This window comes from Gavialis gangeticus, unplaced genomic scaffold, assembly GCF_001723915.1.
Source record: "Gavialis gangeticus isolate Ggan-Ray unplaced genomic scaffold, GavGan_comp1, whole genome shotgun sequence".
NCBI classification, from domain to species: domain Eukaryota; kingdom Metazoa; phylum Chordata; order Crocodylia; family Gavialidae; genus Gavialis; species Gavialis gangeticus.
The window spans coordinates 42,948,726-42,962,297 of record NW_017728995.1 but is presented as its reverse complement, the minus strand read 5'-3'; the positions used below and the strand labels follow the sequence as shown (position 1 = coordinate 42,962,297).

The 13,572-nt window shown below is 40.7% G+C and overlaps 1 protein-coding gene across 6 annotated transcripts in view; it reads right to left on the bottom strand.

Annotated features, from left to right (window-relative positions):
• Nucleotides 1-13,572, bottom strand: part of XRN1 (5'-3' exoribonuclease 1) — a 70,982-nt gene that overhangs the window by 21,266 nt on the left and 36,144 nt on the right. For all 6 annotated transcript variants that reach the window (XM_019503572.1, XM_019503568.1, XM_019503573.1 and 3 more), the window contains exons 17-25: nucleotides 11,354-11,474; nucleotides 11,172-11,270; nucleotides 10,337-10,440; nucleotides 8,297-8,428; nucleotides 7,055-7,217; nucleotides 6,399-6,512; nucleotides 4,821-4,919; nucleotides 3,099-3,214; nucleotides 1,871-2,017 (exon numbers count right to left, since the gene is read on the bottom strand). In XM_019503572.1, the coding sequence (XP_019359117.1) occupies nucleotides 1,871-2,017; nucleotides 3,099-3,214; nucleotides 4,821-4,919; nucleotides 6,399-6,512; nucleotides 7,055-7,217; nucleotides 8,297-8,428; nucleotides 10,337-10,440; nucleotides 11,172-11,270; nucleotides 11,354-11,474 (1,095 nt within the window). The remainder of the gene's footprint in view (nucleotides 1-1,870; nucleotides 2,018-3,098; nucleotides 3,215-4,820; nucleotides 4,920-6,398; nucleotides 6,513-7,054; nucleotides 7,218-8,296; nucleotides 8,429-10,336; nucleotides 10,441-11,171; nucleotides 11,271-11,353; nucleotides 11,475-13,572) is intronic.

The window sequence follows — 13,572 nt, the reverse complement described above, 5'->3', positions numbered from 1 at the left end:
CACACCTGAAGACAGGCAGGTGATCCAGGCTGACCTGGACAGGCTCAGCAAATGGGCGGACGAGAACCTGATGGTGTTTAACATCGAAAAATGCAAGGTTCTTCACCTTGGGAGGAAAAACCTGCAGCAGCACCCTTATAGGCTTGGCAGTGCTACGCTGGTTAGCACTACGGAAGAAAGAGACTTGGGGGTCATCATTGACCACAAGATGAATATAAGCCTGCAATGCGATGCTGCGGCTAGTAAAGCGAGCAAAATTCTGGCTTGCATTCATAGATGCTTCTCAAGCAAATCCTGGGACATCATTCTCCCCTTGTACTTGGCCTTGGTGAGGCCGCAGCTGGAGTACTGCGTCCAGTTTTGGGGTCCACAATTCAAAAAGGATGAAGCTTGAGAAAGTCCAGAGAAGAGCCACATGCATGATCAGAGGTCAGGAAAACATCTTGTGACGACAGGCTGAGAGCCATAGGGCTCTTTAGCCTGGAAAAGTGTAGGCTCAGGGGTGATCTGATGGCCACCTATAAGTTTATCAGGGGTGACCACCAGTATCTCGGGGAACGTTTGTTCACCAGAGTGCCCCAAGGGATGATGAGGTCAAACAGTTATACACTAGTGCAAGACCATTTCAGGCTGGACATAAGGAAGAATTTCTTTACTGTCTGAGCCCCCAAGGTCTGGAACAGCCTGCCATCAGAGGTGGTTCAAGCACCTACATTGAACACCTTCAAGAGTAAATTGGATGCTTATCTTGCTGGGATCTTATGACCCCTGCTGACTTCCTGCCCTTCAGGTGGTGGGCTAGACTTGATGATCTTCCGAGGTCCCTTCCAGCCCTAATGCCTATGAAATCTATTAAATCTATGAAATACAGGAAACCTGAGGCATTGCGCAGCAGCGAATGTGGGGGTGCAGCCCTCTGGCCGTTTAGAAGTTGGACAGGCTTGTACTAGAATGTAATTCACTTACCTCCTTCACAAAATCACTTCCAGATATTACATTTCATTTCAGTTTGAAATTTGAATTCTTCCTCCATTAGGAAAAATTACAATAGGATTTAAACTGTTTTCAATGTGATTTCAAAATAAAACAGCATAAAAAAAGAAAAGAAAGTGAACTTCCTAAAAGTTATGTAATAGTTTTATGTCAAGGTGGGTTAAAACTGCAATGCACAAGAGACCTCTGTTTGTGTACATGTGCATGTGCATGTAAATCTTCTATAAATCAAAATCAAAATAATTTCAATGCCTCCACCAAGGCATCTTACTAGTACTATAACTATGTTTTTGAAACACTGCTCCTAAATTATAGCTTAATTTCTCCTCAAGTAAAAAATGTCCTAATCCAAACCTTCCTTCCAGACTACCTTTTGCAGTTGAATGCACAAAAAAAAATCAAAAAAAATCAATGACAAATATAGCTTCACTATGAAAAAAAGCATAAGGACAATATATTTATTTGTATGCATATGTATATACTTTTATGTTCTATATATTTTTTACACACACACACACACACACACACCCCTCTATATATAATGTGTTAAACTTTAACTAAAAATTTCTTGTCTGTTTGAAAACAAAAAAGGAATGGTTTAGTTCTACTTTTTCAAATCGAATTTTATGAATCAGCCACCTACATTGCTAATAATGTCGCCAAGTTTTTTCTTTATTGTTTCATGGTGTATTATGGGACAGTTTTAAAGATCTGAAAATGTCAAACCTTTGAAACATGCCAATTTGATGCACTTATTTCCACTGAACAAGGGTTTGGGGATTCTCCTCCTGGAGTATTCATCAATAACAAACTTCTGCATAAAATATTAAACACATTGACAATTTATGTGATATTCATGGCCCTAGTCAACATTTACCTTTCTAAATACTCTGCAAGAAGTTGCTCTACTGAAGAAGAATACATCCATTCATTTCCAACCTTCTTAGTATAGCCAGGCACCTCTTCATTCTTCTTATTGAACTTCAGGTTCAACCCTACGTTTGCCTTGTGGTCTCCATGGGGACTGCAAAATGGTTGACAAATGGATTAGCATGTTCAGAGAGAAAAAAAATTTGGACATAACATGGCTAAGAAAAGTTGTTTTGGTAATTAATATCTTTGTTTACCTGTCATTTACCTCTCAGTTAACTAACTCAGTAAGCAGTATTAGGAAATGGGTGCTTTGAGTTTTAGGGAAAAATGTCATGTCTTGTTTCCTTATCTTATCACAAGTTTTATGCAGCTGCAATCTTATGTAGCTGTTCAATAAAATCACACGTTATAAACAAAATTTAAACGTCAACTCTGCGGTCTCAGAACTACTAGGCATATTTCTTGAACTGAAATAGCTGAGGTGCCATGAATCGGCCCACAGCACTCCTTTTAGCAAATTAAACAAGCAGTAAGATGCTTTGAATATAGTCTTTTAGATGTTTCCTTGTACAAGAAGAATGGAGGGTTACATTACAAATGAAGGATTAAAAAAACCCCAAGTTCAATTCCAAAACACCTTAAACAGAAAAACAGTCTTTTACACAAACACCCCAGCTGGAGACTGCATTGTTTTTAATACAAGATGACATTAAAAACAACATTTTTTTTAAAGATTAAATAAATAAATAAATACATATTTCAAGATTACAATTTTCTAGTCCATGCCTCAGCAAAAATGAAATTGTTATAAATAGGGATCTCTGGAATTTCCACCAGAAGTGTGCAGTGTGGCAGTTTCTTTAATCTTGGAGTTTTTCCCGTGTGCCCCCTACCACCAATTGGTGGAAGGGCCCCAACGCTTGCTGTTTGTGCCTGATGGCCAGGAGGAAAAAACCCAGCATACTTAAAAAAGCTCTGATAATTTTCCATTAGCAAGCAAAGTTATGAATAATTAGTATAGCAGATTTTTTTGAAAAAATGCTTATAATAAATAAACTATCAATACAATTTTACCCCACAGATGGCATTAGAATTCAACAGTACGAGGAGGTATAAAATAGAATTATAAAACATGGCAGGGGGGAAATCAATTCTATATAGTATGTAAATTATAATTTTACATATATAATTCCATTTTTTGTTTACAAAAAGTTTCTAATGGCCATACATACTTTTTTCTGGATCCTCTTCCAATAAATATACTTCCTGTAAACCTGGAGACAAGATATCCACTTATTCCGAGACGACTGGCTAATACATATCCAGGATTGTACTTCACAGAATATTTCTTTAAAAAAAAAAAAATCAACTATATAACAGGATGGATGAAATAAGTCAGTCTTCATTATTTTTGAAAACTCTTTTTTCTGTTAGCAACTATATATCTTTCTCTCCATTCTGTACTGGAAGCAAGGAAGAAGAGAAAGGAAACCAGCTACCTTTGTAGCACCATTTCCTTCCAAGTCCAGGCTTAGGGTTCCAGAGGAGCAGGCTCTCACCCTGCCCTATGCAAGAAGATATTACAACATTCATTGAGGCAGGGACTGCCTCTTTATTTCTACTTGTGCAGAGTATACCAGAATAGAGCTTTGATGCAGATCTTCTGAGTACTATTATTATAAATATTGAATAATAAAAGATTCCATCCAGGAAGAGCACACACCAACTGCAGAGACTTCCTCAGCCTGACAAAGGGTTTTTAAACCCGAAAGCTTGCTAAAAATTTGTTTCCAACTATTTAAGTTGGTCTAATAAAAGATATCAGATTCACTCAAATAACCTTGTCTAAATAATAAAAGATAATCATAGGATCATAGGGCTGTAAGGGACCTCAGGAGGTCATGTATTCCAGCCCTTCCCACTTCAGGTAGGATCATCCCTGTTTAAACCATCCCTGTCAATTGTCTGTCTAACCCTGTCTAACATTTCCAGGGATGAAGATTCCACAGTCTCTCTACATAACCAGTTCCATGTTTAACCACTTTTATAGGAAGAGAGTTCTTCCTAATTGCTAACCTAAATTTCCTCTGCTTCAGTTTGAGGCCATTGCTTCTAGGTCTGTTCCTTATGGCCACAGAGAATAGCCTATCTCCATCCTCTTCATGTATTTGAAGACTTATCAAATCCCACCCCCTTATTTTCTCTTCTCCAGACTAAATAATGCTCGTTCTTTCTAATACAGTCTCTGCTTTTGCAGGGCTTGAAAAACACTGAGCTAAATCAAACAAAAACATTCCTCCTGTTGCTTTGAGTTCTTAGGCCCTCACAGATTACCAAACGGAACTAGTTCCAAAGGCAAAGTGCCATCAACTGAATAAACCCTGCTATCTTGCCATAATCTTCTTACATTCAGGGACTGACATCTTGCAAGAGCCTCCCCCAGCTGGCCTCGGCTACTGTAATGACTTGATCCGAGTTAACTAGTTTCCAAACCAATCATAGCTTCAAAGAGTACAATGTAAAATGCTAACAACAACCAGAAGTGAAAGTGTCTAAGGAAACAATTTGAGTAAAGTAGTTACAAGCTCACAGTGAGACTAATTCCTCACCGCTAGGAAGTGGCAAATTGATACCAAGACACTTAACTGTAGCACAAGCAAAAACCAGATTTTAGCAGCACCCGGCCATCCCACAGAGGAAGAAAACTGTGGAAAGTCGATATGGATTTGTATGCTCAGAATGTATTTCACTGTTTCTAAACAAATCTTGTGTTCAGCCTTTCATTACAGTATTAATATTAAGAGAACCCCCAGGAACAAAACATTACCAGTATTTTCCCAGACACGAATGGCTGCACAGAAGGCATGTAATCGGGAAATAACAGTACAGAACATTTTCCATTGAAAAAATAGTCCACTACGTAACGGTATTTAATGAAAAACAGAAGTACTCACATGCTGATTCTGTATTAAAGTATCAAGCTGTGGTTCACATGGAATGCTGAAAACAACACGAATTCTACCTTCTGTGATCACATCACATGAATCCTGAACCTTGAGAAAAACAAAATATGTTTGGGGGAAAGAACAGCCCAAACATGACTCTGCTTAACTGGGTAAGATTAATGTAAAAAAACCCCAAACAAACAAAAAAACCAAAACCAAATTTTGGAACCAGGTCCCAAGGTGGAGGTTCTTCTCTACAGAGCAGAGATCCAAGTGGAGGAGGTAGAACCTTAGATCTCATATCTGCCCTCCTCAGATCCTGGTACAGCTTCCTTACAGGGTTGGCCCCATTCTAATAAGTTAGAAGGGCGAGTGACTATAAACAACCCTCCCCCCACACAAAAGGCTGACTACACCAGCCTGATGGTTCTCAGCCTTTTAACATTCAAGGTTCCCCTCAATAACTTTTCAGAATCTAGTGACATGCCATTTCAAGAAAGACTATTTTATTTCTTACAGTGTTCATCTCCCCATGCCCTACAGCATCCTTAAAAGGTTGTCAGGATAGTATGGAAGGGGATGATTCAGTATTTGGAGTGGAAAGGGTTGCTAGGCAGGGCAGATCAAGGAGCTTCGGGGTTGGTCATTAGACCCCTGAGGGAGGCGGTTATCTCTGCAGGATGCAGAAGGGAATAACAGTGGCCACTGGTGCACAGGCTGGTGCCAGGTGAGGGTGGCACAGGTAAGACCCATCTATGCCCTGCTTTTTCTATGGTCTTTCCAACTTCCTGCCCCTAGTCTGTACCTGAGGGAGTGAACATGGCCCCTGCTGCTGTGGCTGCTCCTTCAGGGACTTGAATAGCATGACATTCCCTGAGGCCCCTCCTATGAGCTCTGGCAACATCAGGGAAGGGGAAGGAGACAAGTTGAAAAAGCACAGCCGTGCATGTGCCCGTCCATGGCAACATGTGCTGCTTGAAGGTGGCTGGTACAGGGATTGTGATTTTTAGTACAGCTCATTCCCCTGCTCATCCCATGTTCCTGGAGCTGATTATGATGAATGCTGCCAGAACTGAGGCAGATGCATGGTTCCTGGTGTTTGGAGAAGCTAGTGCCTGCCTCCTCTCACAGAGGCTGTGTCATGGCACCCCTCAAAGGAGCTTATGCCACTCTGGTCAAGAATCATTGATATAGACTGCTTTAAATCACACCCCACCTGGCTGCCCAGCAGACGTGACCCAAGTAGGGTGCGGGGCCCAGGGCAAATCAGCCCATGTGGGGGTAGCAAGCTGCTGGATGTGGAGCTGCCGCTCCGCCCAGCTCCGCACCGCTGCTGCTCCGCCCAGCTCTGCAAAGCACGTGCCCCCTAGGGATGGCCCTGCTGCCCAGCATCAGGGTGAGATGAGGAAGAGGAGCATCACTACTCCAGCTAAACCACAAAACTCCCTGAAGTACGTATAATCCAACCGTGACTAATTAAACCAACTTTAGAGCCAAATCCTGCCATGTAGCACCGGAGAGTCACTGTTGATATTAATAGGTCAGAAACTAAAGAAATATTTCAAGAACAAAGAATTTGGAACTAACTTCTCCTGTGCAGCCATAATAAGGTGATCCTAGCATAAAGACTGTACTTCCAGGCGGAAACAGGTCATCCAAGGTTTTAATGTTGGAAAAGTGGGAGTCAAAAGCTTTGATATCCTATATGAAACAATAAGAAAAGAAAACTATATTAAAGCTGAGTAGCTACCAATCCCAGTATGTTCATTACAGTTCTATTAAAGAGATGTTACTTCTTAAATATATAACGGCCACTATCAAGTAAATTACAAACTATTCCCTTTATAGTAATGTAAGTACCTACAACATTTACATCAACTCTACATTAAATACTGCAAGTGAAGCTGCACACACAAATAGGCTACACCAAGTAGAAAATGACCAGTGTATCTTACTCAAAAGTTACTGATAAAAGATTATACCAATCAAAGTAAAATATACAAGTTCTCAGCTTTTCTGACAAAATTGTCTTAGATCTAGGTCACAACTTCCTTCTTATAGGAAACATTAAGTACATTAATGTTTTGAGCTTGACAATATGCACTCTAAATATTTGAAAAGATGCTCTATTGACATTAGAATAAAATTAAAATTTATCATTAATGTTGTTGTTTTAAGACAATGTGTGTTGTTTCCTTCCCTTTGGAAAGCAAAGGAAGAGATTAGACTTTTGTGATATTTACCTTAACAACAGTTTGGTAAACAAAAGGAAGAACTTGTTTTGACCACTGCTTTTCCAAATAAACATCACCACTTTGATTTAGCTGATATCTACGACCAGTGAGTAGTTGAGCATACACAACTACTGAGGTTTCATTTACAATTATTCCTTTTCTTCTCTGGTAGCTGAGGAAAAAAAAGAAATAATTCACTTTGGATTAAAATACAAGGAACTAAATTACACAGTAAAAAAATGAATATGACCTTGATTGGAACTCTTTTGAACTAAAATAAAAGTTTAAAAAAAAAAAAATTAACAGTGTGACTATTTAACTGATAATGCGTTACCTGCTTTATAAAACAAGAGTATATACAGATTTAACAACCTGAAGCTACAAAATAAGGTGTTTATTTAGGCATAATATGACTCCATAATGTGCAATCCATAATTATTGTATACTTATCCCAGAATATGGGGCTCTGCTAAAAGAAAACATTTTAAGTTATGAGGTCCAACAGTATCAATGCACTGATCTACGCTGCATTTTAGTATATGACTAAGCATCTTGCTGTTGCTTGGGTATTTGAACCACATCCAATAGACAAGGATATCCAATGAGCATTCTCTATAGGGAGCAACTGTACTCCAAAATTTCTCATGGTAGTATGAGAATAATGGGTATTATGGCTTTACCCACACTTCTTTCCAAAAATTACAGCAAGCAATCTGTACATTCAATAAACCCTTTGGTGAATTCAGCTGCTGTAGGTCCATTCATCTTTCACTGTGCTCAGCCTTTCCTTGTCTCTAAAATCTCCTGAGTGCATGCATTTCTCCAGATATGCAGGACTACAGTGAGGGTCCAAGAGTGCAGCAAAGATGGAACAGAGCAAAAACAGTGAGTTTCTGAAAATTGCTGCCACTAAAGGAAGAGGAATAGATTCCTCAAAATTCCTTCAAATACATGTTGGAAAATGATAAGCTAGGACAGTTGCCAGATAAAAATAAATACAGTAATACATAAATAAATAAAAATCAAACTTATGCATAACACTTATCATTTTACAAAGTTAAATTTGTGGTGGGACAGCTAAATGAAAAGCCACTCTCACATGCTTTACCCCTAATTCTCATGTTCCAACAGCCATTAACCAGTTTAGCATCCTTCATCATCATTTGTGCATCAGAACTAATCTCACTGAATCCATGAAGTAAAATATAGAGACCACTTTAAGTTACAAACTTTAAATTCCTAGTTACTCACTGTTCTGTAATCCCTTGAACTTCTTTTAACCAGACGTTCTGTTCTTTGTCTCCAACATATGCCACTTTAGTTGGTGGCACAGCATTTCCCAGGTAAAGCTTCTGTGTTCCATGTGTTTCTTCCAAATAAAACCTTGAAGAGCATATGATATGCATGCATTTAGCCAAACAAGGTTCACATGCACTTCAGATAGTAGTTATTTTTCCTCCAGTAGTAGAAAAAATTGGGGGCGGGGCAGGGAGGGGTGAAAGAGACAGAGGCAGAGAGAGACAGGCAGAGAGAGAAAAGAAATCCATTTAAAAAAATGTAGTTCTTCCCCTGTATCCTGAGAAAAACACTGGAGGTCTGGTTCTTTTACACTTATGACCAACCCCAAAAGTCCTGCTCAACATCACTCACTCTGCACTATTATCTGAGACACCATGACCATTTTTAGATAAGTAATTTACTGTAAGTCAGGGGTTGGCAAACTATGGCAACAAGCCAAATCTGGCCTATGGAGCTGCTTGATCTGGCCTGCAGATGTAGGGCTTCTGTAGCGGTTGCTGTTGTAAGCAGCAGCAGTGCTGGTTACTTTCTTCGTGCTGCCATGAAGAAAAGCAGCAGCAGTAGTTAGGCTCTAGCACCCTCCTACTCAACTCTGACTCAAACTGGGTCATTTCAGCCCACAGCTTAAAAAGGCTGTGGGGACTGCTGCTGTAAGTGAACCTGGACAAAACAGATATGACTAATGTTTGACTTTGTAACAGGGGACCCTTACTCTGTTGCTGAACACAGGTGAGAGACAGATTTGGAAGGGCAGGTGTCAGAGGGGTGAGAGAGTGAGAGCGTGTGCACACACAAGAGGGACCCATGCTAGGGAACTGAAGGCCACTGCTTTTAAGGAAGGAGCAGCAAGCAACAGTATGGCTTGTAAATTAAGTGATTAGTAGTTTGTCAACACGTGGTCTCAGAGGCAAGCCTGGAGAGAAAGAAAGAACATCTTCCCCCCACCCCTCCCCATACTTAAGTCCCAGCCCACAAACCAGAGGGGAAGAGTATTTTTACAGGGTGAAAGGCAGCATTGGCTGAGGAAGGAGAGGGGTGCTATAACTCCTGGCTTCAGAAGCCAGAGCACTGATCCAGATGAGGAGAACCAGAGAGAGACTACCTGGTGGGGAGTGGGAGCATACTGATAAAGTCTGAATACTCAGAGAGATAACATGATCAGAAAAGGTATTATTTCTGGGTTCCTGCAGGTTTTTTGTATTGCGTGGTGCTGAAGGGGGAAGGAATTCTGTTAAGCAGACACTTAACTTTTCCTTTTTGTTTCTGATAAACCTTATCTGGCAGTACAGGAGTGACTATAAAGGGGAGAAGGAAGTTACGAGATGCCCACAGACAATAGTGGATCCTACCCCTGCCTGGCCAGAGAAGGAGACTAGGTGCAGTAAGCCTGGCTCTGGGGTTGAGAGCAGGTAGCAAGAGTGTTGGGCTGGAAGCCAGAACTGTGGACCCAAGTTAGGGTGCCCAGCCACAGAGGAAAAAGGGGTCAAGGCTGGGGAGGCCAAGACTCTGACTAAACGGACAAAGACTAGAGGGCCAAACTGCAGTAAGGTTAGAGGCATTTCTCTGAGAGCCACAGAGAAGATGATACACCATCAGCAGGCTCCTCCATCCCTGATACCAGTCTTACAACTTAGAACAGGGGTGGGCAAAACGTGGCCCGTGGGCCAAATGCTGCCCACCAGGTCATTCTATTTGGCCCAGAGGTCCCCTAAAAATTTAAAAAATTAATATCTATCTGCCCCTGGCTGCCTGGTATGCAGCCCTCGATGGCTTGCCAAAACTCAGTAAACGGCCCTCCACTGGAAATAACTGCCCACCCCTGACTTAGCAAGACCAAGATGTGGCGAGTGAAATAGGAGGCAAAGGCCAAGAGGTTGTGAGCAGGTAACTCTGAGAGGCAAAGGACAGCAGAAAACAGGCTGAGTGCCTTGTCACAGATCTACAGAGCCTTAATAGAGCCGATAAATAAAGCAAGCAGCCTATTTTCCTTACTTCGTTTCTCCATCTGACACAACTACAACTCTGGCTTCTTCAAGGTGAGGCCAGTTAACGAAGACCGACTTTCCAAGCACCAAACTGGCCACATTTTCTACAGTCTGAAACAGAAAGAAGCTGTTATTTTATCCACCAAATTAAAATTAGTGCACAATAAATCTACAGAACATTAAAAAAAAAAAAAATATATATATATATATATATCTGCAAGCTATTTGCTGCAATAAAAATAATTCTGATTTTAAAATGGCAGCATCTTATTTTGTGATACAGTGAGAACTGTAAGAGATTTTGGTACATCCAATTTGTTTTGATAGATAACAAATATAGTTAATCTTCTGAAAAAAAAGTAAAGAATTATATAGTGAGAAGTAACTAGATTTCAGCTGTGGCCCAGCACATAAGGAATAATATGCAGAGCTAGAAGACTGGATTTATTTCCAATTATGCTACAGTCTGGGGCACCTGTACCTTCCCAAAAATCCCTACCTTTTTTTTCTATTAATTATACTTGCTTTGCATTATTTGCTACCATGTTCCTCGATATACTTTTGTTGATTTCCTATGGAGACCCACGTTACCCATTTTTTCCTCTTTTTTTTTTGAGGTTTCTCTGTTCTTATTTTGCTTTCTCAGCTACTTGCCCTTCAATTTCTCCTCTTCCTATAAATTTTGCTACTCTACAAAGGTAATCCCACCTCTCTTGATTTCTTCCTATCTTTCCTTCAAGATCTCTTAGGTAAGAGTAAGGTAAATGAAACAATTCATTGATCCCGCTGGGGAAAGAGTAGTACCTAAGACAAAGACAGTCTTTAACAAGCTAGATACTCACCGGCTCTTTTGAATCCTCATCAATTACAATGTCTAACATCATGTTCTCTCCATGGCTGCTCTGCTGGAAAACTTGTACGCCATTTTTTTTTAGGTAGAACTAGATAAGAGAAAGAACATCCTTGAATTGTTTCCTAATAATCTGTAAACTAGATGGGGGAAAATTCCAAAGTAATCATTTACCTTATGTTTAATGTGCTTTAAAGTAGGAAACCCACAGAAATACAAAGCACTCTTGTTAATTTTAGTAATTTTATTGTGGGTTATTTCTACATGCCAGGCATCCAAGGCTATGGTTTTATACCTAGAAAACAAGTAAATAAAAACAAGATATTTACTACAGCTTCATCATATTATCAGGGATGGCCAAACTCTGGCTCATAAGAAGTTGATCTCGGGCAGTTTAAATGCATCTCCTGAAAAAGAGAAGTAGCTAAACAAAAACAGTTCTTTTCCCCTCTGTTTTCTTATTATTTTCTTTTTTTTTAAATTTTCTTCAGGTCTTGTTTATTATTTGTTCTAAGGAGAACCTTAATAACAAATTACTATTGAACTGGGGAACTGTGAAAAGATCACAGCCTCTGGGTTATGCACACATCAACACTGGAAGCATAGATCTAGTTGCAGTGAAAGTACTAATTCCTCAGTGGAGGTACAGTCCCTCTAAAAGGTCTTAAAGTGGCATTGGGCACATACATGGCAAATGTTTGCGTGTTGAGCCCAATTCTTTTAGTTAATTTTTTCAAAGAGTACATTAACAAAACTAGGGGAGACTTCAGCAATGTTACTAGTGATACTTATCTCCTTGTTGACTCAAACTAAAAGAGCTTAAAGGACTAATTAACGTTTATGGTGTGTGATTAAAATAGTGATTTATATGAAAGGTAGTTGGATGAGACTCTTTCTAGATAAAACAAATATGATTTCTGTTGGACAGAAGAAATATGTGAAGAGAGCCTATATATCCTTTATTGCAGTATGCTACTTTCCATGTGTGCAGAATATTTCACAACCTTGAAGTCTTTATAGAATTCAATACTACTGTGAAATTAAACTATCAGTGTTGGCGCATCTATGGCTATTTACACCTCTCTAGCGAGAACCTTGGAATAAATACTTTTGTTATGTCTCAGCTAACCTAGTGTAACACTTTCTTCTTTAGAAATAACAGTCACAAGCTGGCAGAGGGTAAATTCAGGTTAGACATCAGGAGGCGCTACTTCACTGTCAGGGCGGCTAGGGTCTGGAACCAACTTCCAAGCGAAGTGGTGCTGGCTCCTACCCTGGGGGTCTTTAAAACAAGGCTAGACAATCACTTTGCTGGAGTTGTTTGACCCCAGTACTCTTTCCTGCCATGGCAGGGGATCAGACTTGATGATCTGCTCAGGTCCCTTGCGGCCCTACTAACTATGAAACCATATCTCTGAAATTAATCTAGAAGTTGCTGTCAAAAGCACAGTTGTGTACTTTTGGAGTCTGACACATAAATAATGTAAAACTTATGGTCAACCCTCTACACTGAGTTCCAGCTCACTTTGAATACAATTCAAAATGCTGATGTTAATCTTTAAAACCCTAATGGTCTAGATCAGTGGTGCACAACCTTTTGCCCCATGGGCCTGATGAGTGGCTTTTGGGACCAGCGCTGCTGCCCCCTCCCTACTTGCCAGGATTAGGTCCCAGGTGCTCCCTCTCTCCCCCTGTACATTAGGATTGGATCCTGGGGCCTGGATTGGGCCCTGGGGCCCCGACAAAAATTGGACCCTGGGGCCTGCCACAACTCCTGTCCAGTCCTGCGTACTGGGACTGGATCCAGTGCGCTAGGCCCAGGGCTCCCCATGGGTGCAAATATTTGATAGCAGGAGTGGTGGTATCACCCCCTCCACTTTCAAATTCTGGACCCATGGGGAATCCTGTGGGTGGGATGACATGGTGCTATGGGCTGGATCTGGCCTGTGGGCCAGAGGTTGAGAAACCCTAGTTTAGATGATGTTTGCTGATGAACTGTGTCTGCCCAGGTATTTGGATTACACTGATCAGTCTTTCACCCTACACAGCATTGTGATAGTTCAAGTTCTGTGGTATGTTCTTACCGTCCTGGTATTTGGTTAATATTTGTTTTGGCAAATGAGGCTGCTCTGGCTTGGAGAGCTTTGATAGTTATTTTAATTAGTATTTATTGGGGCCAGGACAATAAATACTGGGATGTGGACAGCATCAAGAGGGTCCAGAGGAGGGCCACTTGCATAATCAGGCGGCAGCAGGGCAGGCCCTACGAGGAGAGGCTAAGGGACCTGGACCTGTTCAGCCTTCACAAGAGAAGGCTGAGAGGGGATCTAGTGGCAGTCTATAAACTTACCAGGGGGGACCAGAGGGGAATGGGCGAGACCCTTTTTTCCTGA